This window comes from Festucalex cinctus, chromosome 3 (assembly GCF_051991245.1).
Source record: "Festucalex cinctus isolate MCC-2025b chromosome 3, RoL_Fcin_1.0, whole genome shotgun sequence".
NCBI classification, from domain to species: domain Eukaryota; kingdom Metazoa; phylum Chordata; class Actinopteri; order Syngnathiformes; family Syngnathidae; genus Festucalex; species Festucalex cinctus.
This window is the reverse complement of record NC_135413.1, coordinates 3,359,843-3,380,956: the sequence shown is the minus strand read 5'-3', so window position 1 is coordinate 3,380,956 and position 21,114 is coordinate 3,359,843. Positions and strand designations below refer to the sequence as shown.

General features: G+C 38.1%; 1 protein-coding gene across 11 annotated transcripts in view; it reads right to left on the bottom strand.

Moving 5' to 3' along the window:
• The window catches only part of magi2b (membrane associated guanylate kinase, WW and PDZ domain containing 2b), a 738,212-nt gene that overhangs the window by 588,574 nt on the left and 128,524 nt on the right, over window positions 1-21,114 (bottom strand). For all 11 annotated transcript variants that reach the window (XM_077515476.1, XM_077515479.1, XM_077515478.1 and 8 more), the window contains one exon: window positions 1,036-1,155. In XM_077515476.1, the coding sequence (XP_077371602.1) occupies window positions 1,036-1,155 (120 nt within the window). The remainder of the gene's footprint in view (window positions 1-1,035; window positions 1,156-21,114) is intronic.

Below are 21,114 nucleotides of genomic sequence, written 5' to 3'. Positions count from 1 at the left end.
TAACTGGTTCAAGTCAGTTGAGAGAAGGAAACGGATCAGCCCGTCCAAGTTGATATGTTTAGTTTTTTTTTTTTTTTTTTTTTTTTCTAATGCAAATTTAAAATAAAGCAAGGTCTTTTATCCTGGACCGGGTGAGTAGCTAATGTTTGTTTTGTTCGCTGCTGCAGTTAAATTACTACTCACTACTTTTGTTATTTGATTGTTATTTTGATTGTTGTTGGTTGAAGTTTTCATTTTGTTGCGTGTTTATTGGATGGAGCCTATTCATTTGTTCAATAAAATGAGAAAAAAATCATTTTCTTTGCTTGATAATTGTGGCTATTTGCAGTCAGTAGAGTGCAATATTTAGTTCACCAAGTCATTTATCAAAATGTATGGTAAATTTGCCGTAAATATTTAAAAGAAAAGCTAAAGTTAAAAGAGCCGTTTGAGAGCCAAAAAGAGCCGTCTCTTTTCACTGAGCCGATCCAAATGAACCGGTTCACCGAAAAGAGATCACTAATTCCGATACCCAGCTTTGCAGTATCGGCCGATACCGATACCATACGATACCTATGTTTTTTTTCCTCAACATGAAAAAGGTGTTCTGCCATTCGTTCAGAGCATTCAAGGGCTAATAGGATATCTTAGATCGGCATGCAGTGAACATGTCACATATCAGTGAATGTCGTGCACGAGCAAGACACAAGATGCTGCATCCAAAGTCCTGTATCAGTGTTGGAAATAATCAAATCGACGTGTTACTTGTAAGTACTCACCGATACCGATACCACTGTTTTAATACAGTATCGGGGCCTCTGCCGATACCAGTATCGGTATTGGAACAACACTAGTAATAATATGACGATGCAATTATGCATGTATTTTTTTCCCAGTCATAATAACCCTCTGAGGGAAACCAATGTAGCACGCAACAAAAATGAACAACCGCCCTCCCCTCCGAGTTTGACATGAAAATTATCTCAAGTAGGACTTATGTTTGTGTTTAAACAGCAAAATTGCATCACAAAACAGATCTTCTTTCCGGAGACTGACCTTCATAGGTTCCGCTCTCTAGTAAAGCTCCGCTTTGCTCCAATTCCATAAAACGTTCCACAGTCACAAAGTTGTAGTCCACCCCCGGCACCTCCCCCTCCTTGGGCTGCCTGGTCGTACCTGGAGAGAAAGAGAAAAATGAAGGAATGGTCAGGCAAGGCTCTTGAGAAGAAGAAAAGACAGGAAAGGCAGCAGAAAGACAAGTGGCAACAGAAGAAGCTGAGTCAGAAGTCAAGTGCCAACGCCAAATCCATTCACCCAATTGGGATGCCAGTGCCAGAGCGTGTGGGCCAGAGAGAGAGAGAGAGAGAGAGAGAGAGAGAGAGAGAGAGAGAGAGAGAGAGAGAGAGAGAGAGAGAGAGAGAGAGAGAGACAGAGAGAGAGAGAGAGGGAGAGGGAGAGGGAGAGAGAGAGAGAGAGAGAGAGAGAGAGAGAGAGAGAGAGAGAGAATCATTCACTTGTCAAATTGCAATAGGTGAAAATCTATGATAAAGAGACCATATAAAGCATTTTGAAATTTGTTTTAACTAGTGTTGTTCCGATACCGATACTGCATAAAAACAGTGGTATCGGTATCGGTGACTACTCACAAGTAACATGCCGATACCATTAACTCCAACACTAATATAGGATTTTCGATGCAGCATCTTGTGACTTGCTCATGCACAACATTCACTGATATATGACATGTTCACTGCATGCCGATCTAAGATATCCTATTGGCCCTTGAATGCTCTGAACCAATGGCAGGACAGCTTTTTCATGTTGAGGAAAAAAAAAAGTCTGAAGTATCGGTATGGTATCGGTATCGGCCGATACTGCAAAGCTGGGTATCAGTATCGGGAGCCAAAAAACGGTATCGGAACAACACTAGTTTTAACTAGTGCTGTCAAACGATTAAAACTTTTAATCTGATTAATCACACTTTTAAATTTTGATTAATCACGATAAATCAGCTAAATTACTCGTGTATTTTGCGCAATATAAAATAAATACAAAATACCGTCATATTTTGACAACGCATTTTATTATCTGAATGTCATTTGCAAACATTGATTGAATGCATGTACACAATTGCATGCATGCGTGGATTGCTTAAAACGTAACAGCATCATATCAATTGGGTGCAATTCAGCAATTATTAAATAAACACAAATTACTTTTGTTTTATCTAAAGTCCCGTCGGGGTGTTTTTGAAAGCGAAATTTACCACCGAGCACACCAACTGGAGGCACCCCGCTCATCTTGGAACAACAGGCGTAGGAAATGCCGTGCATTGACCTCATCACTGACCTGCGCAGCCTGCAATGTAACCATCCGCAGTTACGTTCAAGGCTCAAGCACGGTCCAAAAAAATAGTGCGATTAATCTGTGTTAATATGTGATTAATTTGACTTTCTTCTGTGATTAATTAATCTATTAACGCTTTAAATTTGTCAGCCCTAGTTTTAACCCTTTTACACATGTTAAACCTACTAAAACACACTTCACAAAGTATTCGTTACCACATGGTCTCATTGTACAAGTACAAATAAGACCTTAGTAAGAATAAACAGTACAGCGACAGATGGATTTTTAAACTGTAAAAGGTTCAACCAAGCCATGGAATAACCAAAGTCCGCTTTAATACAAAACACCACACATAGGCGAACAAAAATATCAGATATATCAATCTATACTGTACTGCTTTTCCTCATTGATGAGCTGGAATCTATCAGGTTGGCTGCACAAGGCTCTACACCAACTTTTCCACTGGGAGCACTGGTGCGATTAACATTGTTAGTTGGTCGCACAGCACAGGATTTGGTCGCACCATTTTTTGTGGAGGTACTGCATGACCTTAGGCATACACATCTCGATATATTTGCAAAATATTTTAGCGGAACACAAGGTTTGCTTGCAACAGCAGTAACTATCAAAACAAGTCAATAATGTCATATAACTTCACTTATGTGAACATTATTTTGTTTAGCTCTGTTAAAGTTTCATAATGGCAGAACAAGGGTGAAATATACAAATCCCACCTTTGTCATTGCTGGAGGAATGTCTAATTAAAGACCCGTTTGGAAGAGGCATTTCTAAATTTTATAACATGCTAGCCAAATCTTCAACTGAAAGTGCACAATGTAAGCTAAAGGCATAGAGTAATGATTTGGGGGAGGAACTTAAATTGCAATCTTTGCGAGAGAACGCAAAGTTTTTTGCGAGGGAACACAATATTCCCTCAAAGTTGTTTTGCGAGGGAACGCAATCTTTGCGAGGGAACACAATCTTGGCGCAAAGTTGTTGTTTTTTCTACCATGTCACCTTAGGGGCTCCGTAGAAATGTCACTGTGCCTGCCATAGTCCAGAAAACGTCCCCAAACTCCTTGAAAGACAGCCTGTTGACCTCTCAAGGTGTAGGTAATTTTCTCCAAGGGCAAATGCAGAGACAATTCCTTAAACCACTTTCCAATACTTGGTTTTCCAACTGACCTCCATGATAGAGCTATCACTCTCTTTGCCTGTCGTAAACTTATATCCACAACCATTCGCTGGAATTTATTTAGTCTATGCTAAGTTGGGTAGGCCGAGCAGAAAAAGTTTGGGCTCCAGTGCCATATTCACATGTAAAATTGATTGAATCATTTTTCTGACTTCCCTCCAGAATTCCTGTAATTTGGGACAGCTCCATATACAGTGGAATAATGTTCCCTTATCCTCACCACATCTAATACATGTATCTGGTGTAGCTGGCTCAAACCTATTACGTTTTTCTGGTGTTATATACACTCTCATTATCCAATTATATTGCAATAGTTTAAGCCGCGTGTTGTGTCTGTTTTTGGGCTTTTGCACAAATTGACTGCCATTGTTCTCACATTGATCATGCTGTATATCCTTTGTCACTTGCATAGAATGACTAATATTAGTGCTGTACTGATGAGCTGCCAGACGATTTGAATTATTACTAATTCAACTTGAGTTCTACTTAGAACATGCCCTGCTGTCATATTATTTGGCTGATAGGGATTTAGCAGCTCGGCCTTTCTGCCTAGATCTCAAAATGCGATTCATAATAAAGCCTCAATGAAGAGTATACCCGATACTAGTGTTGTTCCATACTGTTTTTTGGCCCCCGATACCGATCCCAATACCTAGCTTTGAAGTATCGGCCGATACCGATACCTATGGTTTTTTTTTCATGAAAAGGCTGTCCTGTCATTGGTTCAGAGCATTCAAAGGCCAATAGGATATCTTAGATCAGCATGCAGTGAACATTAGGGATGTAACGATATCCAAATGTTATAATACGATATCACGATATGAAGCTCACGATACGATAATTATCCCGATATTGTGGGGAGGTTGGCGATATTGAAAAAAGGTCTCAATATTGTAAAAAAAAAAAAAAAGAGATCATACTAGGGCTGTGCAATTAATCGAAATTCAATTACAATTTCGATTATTACCCTCTACAATTACAAAATAGGCATAATCGTACAAAAACGATTATTAATAGTAGAGCTGAAATGACATTTCTGCCTCGGATAGCCGCTGAGATAGTCGTAGTCAAGCTAACGGCAGTATGCATGGCAGTACATGGTTCTGTGAGAAACCAAATTTCAAAATAAAGCTTACTTTACCTAGTAGTATATGTAGATCAATGCATTGTAACACTTTTATTTTGAAGTTGTTACCGGAAGCGTGTCATCGGGACTGTCTATGTGCGCCTCTATTAGGAGTTTGTGAACAATGGCAACGGAAATGCACCAAACTGTTGGGCCAGACCTCAGTAACACAAGTCCTGAAGTTACGTTCAAGCCCCAGGTTAAGAGGCTAAGACATAATTATGCTGACGTTGTATTGTACGGCGCCTGTTGCCAGTGTTTAGCCGTGACTGCTAGCTAACAGCGAGCTAACAGCAGTGTTAGCCGTCATGCGCAACCCTAAACCGGACGCTGGTTTGGCCGCCTTTACAGCCGCGTTGGAGTTTATTGATGATGAACGAATTGAGTCATTTGAATGGCTCGTCAATGTGAACGATGGGAACCGAGTCTTTATTGACAGCGGACAACGTCAACCCCCCTTCCCCACTATAGTGCGCCGAGCATTTGCTTTCGTCGTCTTTGCACATTACCGTCAATCAAACAATTTAGTGGCTTGTTAAGGTCTGAAACAAGCAAAAAAAAAAAAAACCTAGAGCTGCGAGCCGCTATAAAGGGCCCTCGCAACCCGGGCCACGTTGGGGTATTTGCATGTCGGTGGTACTGGCACGTTGGGGTACTGTTTCATAGGAAACCGTCTAAATTGTAAACGTTTTTGCCATGCGTTGTGCTTCCACAACCAAAAATGGCCAAAAATGATGCATAATTAACAAAATAAAATCAAAATGGTTTGGCACATGGCTATAGAATAATTTTTGTAGGTATTAGGCTGATAGGTGTGCCTCCCAATATTCACACATCTGGCTGAATCATATAAACGGAAATACTTCATAAAAATGTCTAGACGGCGCTATTGAGACATTTATTACAAATTGCACAACAAATCTCTAAAATATTCATGTTCTTGAGAGGTCTGATCTGTGTGCAGTTTTGAGTTTTCGCTCATGTTTAGACTCTCAAAAAAAAGCATTTTTCTTTGCAAACAATGCATCGCTACAGCAAAGGCGTGTGACAAAATAAAAAATGTCTTTTCATCTTAAATATTTTAAGATGAAACACGCCAAAGAATGAAGACGATCTGATAAGTCTTGTAGAAAATATGACGCCTATAAAAGGCCCCAAAAAATGGCTACAAATAGCAAAGTAAATCAAAATGGCAGTCTTCCTGTTTGGTTCAGCATATGGTTTTAAAAACTTTTTTGTCAGTCTTAGGCTGATAGGTATCCCAATTTTTACAAATCCAGCTGAATCATACATTTCCAAAAGCTTCATAAGATAGTCTAAAGGGCGCGATTGAGCCATTTATTGCAAATTGCACAAGAAATCTCTAAAATATTCATGTTTATCTGATGTGTGTGCAAAGTTTCATGAGTTTTCGCTTGTTTAGACCAAAAAAAAAAAAAAGCAGCATTTTACTTGGCAAACAATGCATTGCTATGGCAACGGCGTGCGACAAAATAAAAAAACTTTCGCTAAGTTTGCATCTTGAACATCTTAAGATGAAACACACACATGGCACATGGCACCAAGAGACTTTTTTTGTACATCGTGGGCTGTTACATATGTCTCCAAATTTTCGTAGCTCAAACTGCTTCGTACAACTGGGAATTCTTCATTAAGAAGGATTTTTTTCCTTTGCAAAAAGTGCATGCCACGACAACAGCGTGCGACGAAATAAAAAGCTTTCAATAACTTTTCATCTTCAACATCTTAAGATGAATCACACCAAGTTTGAAGATGATCGGATAAACTCTGTAGGAGGAGTTCGTTAAAATAAGACCCCTATCAAATGGCCCAAAAAATGGCCACACGTTCCAAAGTAAATAAAAAATGGCGGACTTCCTGTTAGGTTTATCATATGGTTCAAAAAGAGTTTTTTGTACCTTGAGGGCTGTTACATATGTCTTCAAATTTTGGTAACTCTAGGTGAAATGTACAGCCAGAAATGCTTCATTAAGTAAGAATTTTGAAACACAAAGTTTGATGCCTCGCCTCTGGTGGACTTCCTGTTAGGTTTAGCATATGGCACCAACAGACTTTTTTTGTAGGCCATAGTCTGTTACATATGTGTACTAATTTTCATAGCTCTAGGTTAAACGTACAACCGGCAATGCTACGTTTAGTAAGAGTTTTGAAACTCTAAATTTGATGCCTCGCCCCCATCATATAGTAAGTCAAAACATTTTTACTGTGATGTTGTCCCAGGTGTTGAGATGGTACAGCCCAAGTTTGAAGTCAATCGGATTAACCGTGTAGGAGAAGCGGGCAAAAGTATGACCCCTGTAAATGTGAAAAAATGGGCCAAAATTGGACATTTAAAGACTCATACCTCATTTCCCGTCTATTTTAGGGTTCACCTATCAAAGAGGTTTTTGTTCATCTGGATGTGCTACAGGTGCCACACAATTTTCATAGCCGTAGGACAATCGTAGCGGGACAAGGATCCATTAAACCTATGTAGGGGGCGCTACGGAGCCATTTTTCTGTTATCGTGTATGGCGACTTTAAAATATCAAATTTTTCGCCAGGCCCGATGTGTGTGTAAAGTTTGGTGAGTTTTTGTTCACGTTTAGTGTCTTAAAAATGCGATTGTTTGCGGAGAAGAAAAATAATAATAAGAATTCCTACAAAAACAATAGGGCCTCGCAGCGGCACCGCTGCTCGGGCCCTAAAAAAAAACAACACTGCTCGCTGCGCGTCATGCATGGCAGAAGTGAAGAACACAACAACAGGATCGGCCGGCGTACAACAACAACAACTCCAGTGCGATGAGAAGGGTGATAGGAAAAGCTCGCCACCAAGTTCTAGAATTGAGTAAGTACAGAGTAGATTTGATAAATGACAGCTAGACAATCAAAACACGCTCGCTGGTACAGTGTAAACACGTGCTGGACAAAGTATGTAGTGTTGTACATACACATTTAGATTTTCCTGTGTTCTATAAAATCATGAAACCTTATTGAATGACAATTCAATATGTCAAAATGAAACAATAATCTGCACAACCTGTGAAGCATCACCAGTCCTACAGAAGTGCAGACTGTGGTGTGAAAGTGGACAAAAAGAGCAAAACTTTATTGATGTACTGATGTACAGTGTTCCCTCGTTTTCTGCTGGGGTTAGGTTGCAAAAAATACCCCAAATTCGTGAAATTGTTAGCTTTATGTTTTAAATTTATGATACATGTTTTAAGGCTCTAAAACCCCGCACCACACAGTTCATACACTTTTCTCGATGCATTTACATTTTCTCAAATTCTCTCTTGAATATTCTCAATGTTCAAACTTTCATAAATGTTATAAAATAGGTATATTACTGTGTAAAAAAAAAATAATCTGCAAAACAGCAAATCCATGAAAAGTGAACCGCTTCATTTTTTAAAACATGTCCTCCTTTTTGACCTTATGGAAGTGGCCACCCTACGTGAGGATTAGCAGTTCGGAAAAAGGATTGATAGACACTTTGATGCTGACAGCCTGACTAATTTGCCCTTCCTATCACTTATTAACAAACCAGGCTTACGCAAATGTGCTATTTATTTAGCCGACAAAAATTGCTATGGTGGGTCTGATGTCACTTTAATTCCATTGAATAAAATGTATGGGAAGAGAATTGTCTTGTAACATAAATAATAATTTATTATTATAAAGTCGGGCGGCACGGTAGTCGAGTGGTTAGCACGTCTGCTTCCCAGTTCTGAGGTCTCCGGTTCGAGTCCAGGCTCGGACCTTCCTGGGTGGAGTTTGCATGTTCTCCCCGTGCCCGCGTGGGTCTTCTCCGGGTACTCCGGTCTCCTCCCACATTCCAAAGACATGCATGGCAGGTTAATTGGGCGCTCCGAATTGTCCCTAGGTGTGCGTGTGAGTGTGGATGGTTGTTCGTCTCTGTGTGCCCTGCGATTGGTTGGCAACCAGTCCAGGGTGTCCCCTGCCTACTGCCCAGAGCCAGCTGAGATAGGCGCCGGCAGCCCCCGCGACCCTTGTGAGGAATAAGCGGTCAAGAAAATGGATGGATGGATGGATATTATAAAGTCTGTTTGGTCCAAAATGAGCTCACATATGATTTTTTTTATTTGTCTTAATATTTTCAAATGTTTAAACATTTTCTTGCTTTGAACAAAAACATAAATAATCGTTTTGAGTAATCGTGATTTCAATTATTACCACAATAATCGTGATTATTTTTTCCATAATCGAGCAGCCCTAGCTCATACTAAAAAAAGCACAATATTTTGCTTTTATACATAACATCAATGTTACATTATTATTATGTTTTAGTATTATTACATTATTATTTTTATGTTATGTTGTTAATGCACGCACACATTGAGTTCCTCCACATATTGACTTGCTTCACAGGCATATTACTGATACCACTGTTTTAATGCAGTATCGGCGCCTCTGCCGATACCAGTATCAGTATCGGAACAACACTACTCTATACTGCCCCAAAATGGCCAAGGGGTGCACACCAGAATGAGAAGCATTCAATTGATGCAATGTGACAAAAAGAAATGTTGAATTCTATTGAATAATGTTATTAATGTATGTTTTTATGAAGTACAATCTTATGGAATGCTATTTTTTTTCTATTACACAATATTTGTTGTTTTCTGTGGAAGGCTGGAACAGAATAACGGCATTTCCAATCATTTAAAATGAGAAAAGATGATTTGAGATACAAGTGTCCTAACTCACAAGCTTGGTCATGGACAAATAATTAACACATATGTCAAGGCGCCACTCTCATTATAAGCCTTCAAACAACTTTAAGCACATAGAGCAGCAGCACAAACAGAGCACACAACAACGCTCACCGGCATTCTGCTCAGTTGGAACGATGACGATTCCTGAAGCTTTGTGGGGGACCTTCTCTGCCTCCCCTTCTTCGGATGCTGCATGTCTTGCAGCAGACCTCAATTCTGCTCGGCATGTTATGAAGGCGCAAATCTCTAAACATAGTAAATTTTAACCCGCGATATAGTGAGGAAACAGACTATCAACTGGGCACTTTTTTCCCCCCTAACAGCACATATTGTGCACACAACATTATGGTGAAGGCATTTAGGCTTGGAGCAATTAGAGTCTGCCAACACTCCGGAGAACTCCATCAGCGGGTCTCTGTGATGGGCCTTAATGGCAGCTTTGGGCTTAATGAGGTGGTCGCGTCTGCACTTCGGCCAATTCCACTTTGAGCCCAGTGAAGTCTACATGAAAGCATGGAAAGTCCACTGCGCTGGGCAATGTGCGCACAGTCAGAAACAAAGCCCACGGCACTAATGCCAAGTGGATCTGATGGTAGGATTGCCGTGTGTGGCATCCAACAAGTGTGGAATAACAGAACAGACACTGTGCCCTTTGTATGGACGTGCTTGTGTCAGTGATAAGAAATAAAGTTGTTACTATTCTTAAGTACACTTTTTTTTTGGTCCTATTAAATGATTGTAAATGCCATTCATTCCTTCCCTCTCCCCAAAAACACACCAGCAAAAACTTTTGTAACATGTTTTTAATAAGAAAATAGTACTCAACAGTATTGTAATTTATACAATAAATTACTAGAAATGCCATTTCTGGGGAAATGGCGTGTGAAGGCTGGAGAGCTGAATGAATACCTGTGGAATGATTTGGAATAATGTTGAATGATGTTGAATGATGTTGAATGATATTGAATGATATTGAATGGTGTTGAATGATATTGAATGATGTTGAATGATGTTGAATGATACTGAATGACATGGAATGAGCTTAACATGCTGAAGTTGGAATGGTTTGAATTCATCCAGAAATCTAGAAACAGTTCAAGGGAGACAAATAGCACAAAACTAAAAATAAATCAACAAGAAACAAGAAAACAAGGAAGAAATCAAGTAAGAAATGGAGGAAGTAGCAAATAATCGGGTAAGCAATGGAGTAAAGTGAGAAGAATTAAGTAAGCAATGAAGTAAGGAGGGTAGGAGAGTAGCAATGGTTTAAGGAGTGGCAAACTTAATAAGCAATGGAGTAATAGTCACTCTGTTGAAATCAGGTCACATTTGCATTAGTATACTAATCTAGCATTAGCATGCTAAGCTAATATTAGCAATAGCATGCTAATGTAGCATTTGCATTCTAATCTAGCATTAGCATTAGAATGCTAACTTAGCATTACCATGCTAAGCTAACATTAGCATTAATATACTAAGCTAACATTAGCATGCTAATTTAACATTAGAATTAGCATGCTAACTTAGCATTAGCATGCTAAGTTAACAGTATTAGCATGTTAAGCTAACATTAGCATTAGCATGCTAAGCTAACATTAACATTAACATGATAACATTAGCATTAGCATGCTAGCATTAGCATTAGCATGCTAAACTAGCATTAGTATGCTCACTTCCTGTTGATTTCAAGTCACTTCCTGTTGAAACAGGTCACTTCCTGTTGAAATTGGGTCACTTCCTGTTGATATTAGGTCAGGTTGAAGATGATCGGATAAACTCTGTAGGAGGAGTTCGTTAAAATAAGACTCCTATGAAATGGCCAAAAAAATGGCAACACGTTCCAAAGTAAATCAAAATGGCGGACTTCCTGTTGGGGTTAGCATATGTTTCAAAAAGAGTTTTTTGTACCTCGAGGGCTGTTACATAGGTCTTCAAATTTTGGTAACTCTAGGTAAAACGTACAACCGGGAATGCTTCGTTAAAGAGGAGTTTTTTAGCTCAAAATGTGATGCCCGGCCCCTGGGGGACTTCCTGTTGGGTTTAGCACATGGCACCAAGAGAATTTTTTGTACATCTTGGGCTGTTACATATGTCTACAAATTTTCGTATCTCTAGCTGCTTTGTACAACAGGGAATGCTTCATTAAGAAGGATTTTTTTGCGTTTGCAAACAGTGCGTGCCACGGCAACAGCGTGCGACGAAATAAAAAGGTTTCAATAACTTTTCATCGTCAACATCTTAAGGCAAGGCAAGGCAAGGCAAGTTTATTTGTATAGCACATTTCATACACAAGGCAACTCAATGTGCTTTACACGAGGAAAGACAACACATAAGCATCAAGAAACAGTAGTTAACATTCAGAGGAAGAAAAATAAATGAAAATAGGTTACAAACTAACAATCTTAAAACATTATTCAACAAACTTTAAAAGATTTAACATAAAAAAGTTTAAAATGATAATGATAAAAAAAAAAAAATAAAAATAAAAAAAATAAAAATAAAAATAAAAATAAAAATAAAAATAAAAATAAAAATAATAATTAAAAAAACACTTAATTAAAGCTGTTTAAAAGTCCCTAATCAAAGGTATAAGAAAAAAGCAAAGTTAAGATGAATCACACCAAGTTTGAAGATGATCGGATAAACTCTGTAGGAGGAGTTCGTTAAAATAAGACCCCTATGAAATGGCCCAAAAAATGGCAACACGATCCAAAGTAAATCAAAATGGTGGACTTCCTGTTAGGTTTAGCATATGGTTCAAAAAGAGTTTTTTGTAGGTCAGAGCCTGTTACATATGTGTACCAAATTTCGTAGCTCTAGGTTAAACGTACAACCGGCAATACTACGTTTAGTAAGAGTTTTGAAACTCTAAATTTGATGCCTCGGCCCCGTCATATAGTATATCAAAAATTTTAGATTTTTTACCATGATGTTGTCCCAATGGAGTAATAGTCACTCTCTGTTGAAATCAGGTCACATTTCCATTTGTATACTAAGCTAGCATTAGCACGCTAAGCTAATATTAGCAATAGCATGATAATTTTGCATTAGCATTCTAATCTAGCATTAGCATTAGAATGCTAAGCTAATATTAGCATTAATATACTAAGCTAACATTAGCATGCTAAGCTAACATTAGCATTAGCATGCTAAGCTAACATTAGCATTAGCATGCTAACTTAGCATTAGCATTAGCATGCTAAGATAACATTAGCATTAACATGCTAACTTAGCATTAGCATGCTCAGCTAACATTAGTATTAGCATGCTAACTTAGCATCAGCATGCTCAGCTAGCATTAGCATGCTAACCTAAGATTACCATGCTAACTTAACACTAGCATGCTCACTGCCTGTTGATTTCAGGTCACTTCCTGTTTTAACAGGTCACTTCCTGTTGAAATCGGGTCACTTCTTGTTGATTTTAAGTCACTTCCTGTTGATATGAGGTCACGTCCTGTTGAAATCGGGTCACTTCTTGTTGATTTTAGGTCACTTCCTGTTGATATGAGGTCACTTCCTGTTAAAATCAGGTCACTTCATGTTGAAATTAGGTCACTTCCTGTTGAATTTAGGTCACTTCCTGTTGATTTTATGTCACTTCCTGTTGATATGAGGTCACTTCCTGTTGATTTAAGGTAACTTGCAGGTCACTTCTTGTTGATTTTAAGTCACTTCCTGTTGATATGAGGTCACTTCCTGTTAAAATCAGGTCACTTCTGGTTGAAATCAGGTCACTTCCTGTTCAATTTAGGTCACTTCCTGTTGATTTTAAGTCACTTCCTGTTGATATGAGGTAACTTCCTGTTGATTTAAGGTAACTTCCGGGTCACTTCCTGTTGAAATTAAGTCACTTCCTGTTGATATGAGGTCACTTCCTGTTCAGGTCAGGGCATATCCTGGCAAGAATCCCAGGCATACCTAATCAATTGGCCAAATGGCCGCCGCCTTGGGGGGCCAGGTTGGCGTGAAACCTGGGAATATCATTTGTCTAAAATGGCCGCCGTTAATGGTAAGTTGGAAAATGGCCGCCGTGTGTGGTAAGTTGGGTGGTAAGGTGGAAGAGCTCATAGCATGAATTGGTAGAATATATTGAAGTTGGAATGGAGTGAATCGGATGAAAAATGTGGAAGTAAATGTGAAATGTAGAATCACCCATGTAGAATGTGGGAAATAATCGGGTACCAAATCGGGAATTGTGGGTAAGGTGTGAATTTTGGAACCGAAAAGCTGGAAGAGTTCATGGCGTGAAATGGAATATATTGAAATTGGAATATAGTTAATCGGATGAATAATGTGGAAGTAAATGGAAAATGTAGAATGTGGGAAATTATCGGGTATGAAATCGAGAATTGTTGGTAACGTTGAATTTTGGAACTGAAAAGCTGGAAGAGCTCATGGCGTGAATTGCTGGAATATATAAGTTGGAATGAAGTCAATCGGATGAATAATGTGGAAGTAAATGGAAAATGTGGGAAATAATCGGGTGCAAAATCGAGAATTGTGGGTAAGGTGTGAATTTTGGAACTGAAATGCTGGAATAGCTCATGGCATGAAATTCTGGAATAGATTGAAGCTGAAATGATGAGAAGAAATAAATATGGTAGTATATGGAAAATGTAGAATGTGGGAAATAATCGGGTATGAAATCGGGAATTGTGGGCAAGGTGTGAATTTTGAACCTGAAAAGCTGGAATAGCTCATGGCGTGAAATGCTGGAATAGATTGAAGCTGAAATGATGTGAATCGGATGAATAATGTGGAAGTGAATGGAAAATGTAGAATGTGGGAAATAATCGGGTACAAAATCGGAAATTGTGAATTTTGGAGCTGAAAAGCTGGAAGAGCTCATGGCGGGAATTACTGGAATATATTGAACTTGGAATGAAGTGAATCGGATGAAACATGTGAAAGTACATGTGAGATTTTAAATCTCCCATTAAGAATACATGGGGAAAAATCAGGTACGAAATCGGGAATTACGGGTAACACGTTGCGTGAATTATTGGAATAGTTTGAAATTGGAATGGAGTGAATCGGGTGAAAAATGTGGAAGTAGATAGCTCCCAAAAACGTGGTCGGAATGACTGAAATAATAAAGATTGTGTGTATATTGTGTGAAGGCTAATACTGACACAATTTAAGACTAGAGCTGCGAGCAGCTATAAAGGGCCCTCGCAGCCCGGGCCACGTTGGGGTACTTGCACGTTGGGGTACTCGCACATTGGGGTACTGGCACATTAGGAGCAAAATATCTTTGCACATGGCATGATAAACCTTTACATGTGGATTTTTTTTTCTAGGTGTGATGTGTGTGTCAAGCTCAATGGGTCTTGGTGATTGTTAAGATCTGCAAAAATCAGCGTCTTTTTTTATTTTTTGGGAATGAGTTGACCTAATTGGAATTTTTTCCAAAAGTATATATACCCATCATCGCTCGTACTCATTGCACGATGTTGCTTTTATTGTCCATAGAGGCTATAAAAAATAAATAAAACAAAATAAAAAAGTACATATGTTTGGATCGGTCTGATACCAGTGAACATCTTGAGTAGTGGAAAGTAAAAGAATATTCATAAATGACTTAGTTATAATACTTACAATGAGTTCACAAATTTTGTACAAAATAACGTGTTATTTATTTATTTTTTTTATGCCTCAAGGACTAGGTGGCGCTGTATTTATAACTGAATTTTGTCATAGAGATACCTTCAGGCCTTGACTATAAATATACATGTCAAGTTTGGGATTTTTTTGAAGCATGTACTGGGGAGTTATTAAGCATATCCTTCATTCACGATACTGCTTTTAACGTCCATAGAGGCTATCAAGAATAAATAAAACTAAATAAAAAATACATATGTTTGGATCGCTCTGATGCCAGTGAACATTTTGAGTGGTGGAAAGTAAAAGAATATTCATAAATGACTTAGTTATCACACTGAGAATGAGTTTATAATTTTTGTAAAAATACCGTAAGTGGGTTTTTTTTTATTCATGCCTCAAGGGCGAGGTGGCGCTGCATATATAACTGAATGTTGTCATAGAGATATCTTCAGGCCTTGACGATAAACATACATGTCAAGTTTGGGATTTTTTGGAGCATGTATCGGGGAGTTATTAAGCATATCCTTTTTCAGTGTGAAACACAAATTTTGATGCCCCGCCCTCATCATATAGTATTTAGAAAAGTCACGATTTTTCCGTCTGTTGCTGGCTCAGGTCTTGGCATGGTCCAGGTCAAGTCTTAAGTCAGTCGGATAAAACGTGTTGGAGAAGTGGGCAAAAGTATGCCCCCTGAAAATGTGCAAAAATCGTCAAAAATGGGACATTCAAAAATTCGTAGCTCACTTCCTGTTCATTTTAGCATATGGGTCCAAGAGACTTTTTTGTAGGTCTTTGGCTCCCTCATACACCTAAAAATTTCCGTATATCTTGTTTAAACGTACAACCGGGGCTGCTTCGTTAAAAATTTCTAGGGGGCGCTATATAGTCATTTTTATAAAAATAGCACAATCAACAATATAATATTGCTCATTTTACCAGGCCAGATGTGTGTGCCAAGTTTCATGAGTTTCTGTGCATGTTTGGACCCTCAAAACTGGTGTTGTTTTCTTGGCGAACAGTGCTTAGCCACTCCCACAGCGATTCGCGAAAACTCACAAACTTCGTGTTGTGACATCATGAAGGCGGAAACCCTCATCTGAGCAAATATGAGGTAGGTCCAGTTAACGTGTTTGGAGAAAAACGTAGAAGAAAATTCGTAAGAAAAAAATGCCACTAGGTGGCGCTATCAGTAAGATGAAATATAAGTTTGTAGATGTCTTAAGGCCTGGACTCTCATCAAATGTGTGAAATTTTGAGAAGATAGGATCATCTGGGTCAAGTTAAAGCAACTTTTATTGTCACGAAAAATCTTCAGACTTTGCGTCACCGTAGCGGCCACGCCCTTTAGTGAAAAGTTACAATATTCGGTGTGGGGCATGATCAACATCTTAAGGCTTTTCTGACCAATTTTCAACTGGATCCCTTCAAAGAGCTCGGCACAGTAGCTAAAAACGTCAAGTATGACATTTATTGTCACCACTCGGTGGCGCTAAATGTATAACTGAATTTTATCATATAGATGTCTTCAGGCCGTGACTATTAAGTTGCATGAGAAGTTTGAGATTTTTTGGAGCTTGTACATGGGAGTTATTAAGCATTTTGTCTTTCTGGACAATGAAATTTGAAAGCCAATTTTTGATGCCCCGCCCCCGTCATATAGTATTTCGAATAGTCAAGATATTTTGCCCAGTTGTTGTCTCAGGTCTTGAGATGATACATGGCAAGTTTGAAGTCAATTGGATGAAAAATGTTTGCAAAGGGGGGAAAAGCATGACCACAGTGAATGTGCCAAAATGGGCCAAAATTGGACATTCAAAAATTCATAGCTCACTTCCTGTACATTTTAGGAAATGGCTTCCACTGACTTTTGTGTGCGTCTCGGGGTGCTACACGTGCCTGCCAATTTTCGTAGCTCTAGGTGAAATGGGCCGGGATTGGTTTTTATTTTTCTACGCTAGGGGCCGCTATAGAGTCGCGTTGTTATGACAACTACATAATATCAAATTTTTCGCCGGGCCCGAAGAGATTGCAAAGTTTGGTGAGTTTTCGTAAATGTTTAGGTCCTCAAAAATGCGATCGTTTGCGGAGAATAAAGAAGAAGAAGAAGAAGAAGAAGAAGAAGAAGAAGAAGAAGAAGAAGAAGAAGAAGAAGAAGAAGAAGAAGAAGAAGAAGCGGAATAATAATAATAATAATAACAATAATAATAATAATAATTTTTACAGTGGTCGCTGCTCGGGCCCTAAAAATGTGATTAAAGAGACACTTTGGGACCTATTCACTAAAGGTTTGCGTCGCCTTTGCACGGCGCTAACCGGCAAAAATGGAGCAATCTGCGAGGGCCTAATTCACTGAACACGCGCAGATGGGGAAATCCGTCACTAAGTGCTCTGCCGAACAGATTGTGTCACGGTGCGCAAGTGTTATTTGCGCGTATGTAAATGAGGTAATTTGCATACATTCAACGCAAAATATGCCCACCCCAATGCAAATGAGACTCATTGATATGCAGCGTCTAATTCACTAACGCAAGCGTAAATAGCCACACCGCGTTTGTGTGACGCAAATAACGTTTTTGGAAAGCATGTATTAAGCTGATGCACCTCAATCTCCGGCACTGCATCCCATTTGCCACACAACATGTGAGGCTGATCACACAGAGAGGAGAGAAAGAGAAGAGGGAGAGAGAGAGAGAGAGAGAGAGAGAAAGAGAGAGAGAGAGAGAGAGAGAGAGAGAGAGAGAGAGAGAGAGAGAGAGAGAGAGAGAGAGAGAGAGAGGGGGGGGGGCTACGCGTATTTCCGTGTTAGTTTAGGACACATAACGTAACCCGGGCTGATTGGCAATAGCGGGGAGGCATTTTACGATCATTTTTACGTGCCAGATGCATACTTTACGCCTACGCCAACCTCTGAAAATATATTTTTTTTAAACGATCGCAACCAATAATTTGTTCTTTATGAATGAATGACGTCGTTGTCGTCCTCTCTGCTCTGTACAGCTTAATGGCGCTCTAAACGCTTACTCTCGGTCCAACCTCGCTTTCTGATAATGTCATCTTTCTCGCAACTGTTACTATAACAACCATGTTCTTGGCGCAAATCCATTGCCATGTGTGGTAAATCAGGTGCAAATTTGCTCCAAGCTGTCAGTTTTGTGGGCGTGTTTGCGCCGGTATATGATTCGAGCAATATCCTTAGTGAATAGGTGGGTAACTGGCCGCAGACTGCGGGTGCAATATTTCGCGCTATTACCGGACGCAGCACATTCTTAGTGAATATGCCCCTTAGTGCACAATGATTTCACACTTTAATCTGTATGTGTGCATGGACTGGCTGGCAACCAGTTCAGGGTGGATCCCGCCTACTGCCCGAAGACAGCTGGGATAGGCTCCAGCACCCCCGCGACGCTAACCCTATTCTGAACCGTGAATAAGCAGTTCAGAAAATGGATGGATGGATCTTTAGAGAAGTGCAGCACATAGACATACGAGAAGTATTCACACATAAATCGATACAATAACATTGTGTACTTCATGAAATTTTTTTCATATGGACTTGTCATTTAAAGCAGAGAATCTTAATAGCGAAAGTTTGTGCGTAAGTGGCACCCATTGAAAATGAATTGGAGAAGGGGTTAATTTTATGAATTATACATATTTTTTTAAGTAATCGTCACATTAATCGGTAATCTTTTTTTTTTTTTTTCTGCCAATAATCTGTATCTGCATCGGCCAATAAGCACTCTTAGGCTTTCTGAAGCTGCACATGCTGGTCCCATATCAATATTTCCAACAATGTCTAATGTATTAGAAAGAGTGGTTTTTGTACGATTAGCCAATTATTTAGATAAGCACAATATTCTTGTACCTTCTCAATATGGCTTTAGAAAAAATAGAAATCCGAGTATTGGCTATCTTAGATCTTGTGGAAAAAATAAACAACGCTTTTGAAAGAAGAGAATATAGTGTTGGGGTATTTCTTGATCTTTCAAAGGCTTTTGATACTATTGATTTCGAGATACTTCTTGATAAGCTTTTACACTATGGGAGTAGCGTTTCAGCTCTTCAGTGGTTTCGCGACTACATTTATGGAAGAAGACAGTATGTACATTTAAATGGGGAAAAACTCACAAATGGTAAATATTGAATTTGGGGTTCCCCAGGGATGCATTCTGGGACCTCTTTTGTTTATTATTTACATGAATTATTTAGCATTTTGTTGCAGTGATTTTCACAAAATACTCTTTGCAGATGACACAAATTTATTTGTGTCCAACAAAAGTATTGATCAGATGGAGAAACTGTTAAATGAGCAGTTAGACAAGGTGAATACTTGGTTCAAGTGTAAATTATCACTAAATATTGGGAAGACTTTGTACATGGTCTTCCATACTGGCAACCAAAATTTATAGATCCAGTTATGAATGTGACTCTCGATGGCATCTCTATTAAAAAAGTTGATTCTAATAAGTTTTTAGGCATCTACATAGATCAATGTATTAATTATAGGAAACACATTGACGAGATTATAAAAACAATTGTCTAAAATTGTAGGACTACTTTTTAAAGTAAGGAAATTCTTACCAATAGAAGCACTTCTCACTTTATAAATTCTTATTTGAGCCACATCTAAATTACTGTAAAATCATTTGGAATAATATGTATTGTGACATTTACTGCAAAACGACATTACAGAAGAGAAGCCATAAGAGCTATCTCATGGTCCTTGCATAATTCTCCAACAAATGCACTTTTCCTCAAATATATTCTAAAACTCCCTGAAATCAATTTATACCAAAATGTATGTAACAATGTACAAAGTGGTTAACAGGTTATATACTACACTGTAATCTAATCCCGCTACACGTGTCATCTCATCAACATCACACTAGGCACAAATTACTCTTCAAAGTAAAATATAGGAAATTAAAATGCACCAATTTTAGTCGAACTTCTATAGGCCTTGACCTATGGAATAAGATGGACAGCAATATCAAACTATCAATATTCAAAAGAAAACTGAAGATTCAACTTCTGGAGAAATATACTGTTGTTTGATATTGTGGTACAGTCGCGTTGAATCAAATCATTTTTTTTAATTTTAATTGTTCCAATAATTTCTATTTTATTTATCTGAAAAAAAAAACATATATTACATGTTTAGTTACACTCGAAGCTATTTTGTATTTTGCAAATTTATCAATAGAATGACCACTTTTTGTTTTGTTTATTTATTATTATTATTATTATTATTATTATTATTATTATTTACTAATTATGACATACATTACTCATTAGTTAATATTAGGGGTGGGAATCTCTGACATGAGGCCGATTCGATATGTATCTCGATACACAGGTTGCGATTCGATTGAAAAACGATTATCTTTCAGAACAGAACGGTTCGATGCGGTTCGATTAAGTTTGGGAACGATACGATTTTCGATTCGATACGATTCATTTCAATATTCAAAACATAGTGACATTTGTTGCTTGTAAACATTAATCTTAAAACACCACAAATTTTTACAGTATCTACAAATGTGTTTAAAAAAAAACAACAACAAAAATGTCTTCTATATTTTTATATATTGAATCAATTATTTAAATGGACCGCAACAAAGGGCTGGGCGATATGACTGAAAAATGTATCAGGTTAAATATTTATTAGTCGTTATTGAGAGTTATAATTGTTTTTTATTTTTTATTTTTTTTTTAAATTCAAAATAAGGATCAGGGAAAAAAAGGCTGATAATTCAATTTGAAATATAAATATTTAACCTTTAAAAAGACACCAACACAATTAAACAGAATATGTCCACATTGTGAAGTATTTCAGAAACATAAATTTAAGACATGAAATAAACCTACCGTCCAGCCAAAAGAAATATGAAGCCACCTTATGGAACAATAAATCTATCAAACACATTTTAACCACTTAATATATCCAAAAATATTTCCAAAAGTGCCCTTCCCTTTTTATCAACAATTTTTGTTTTTAACAATATTTGTTTTTCTTTTGCCAACATATTCATTTTTGGTTAATGTATAACATCTTTTTGTTTTTTTGTTTTTTTTAATCTGAGACAAGATGATGACCACGGAATCACTACTGTTTATGTTT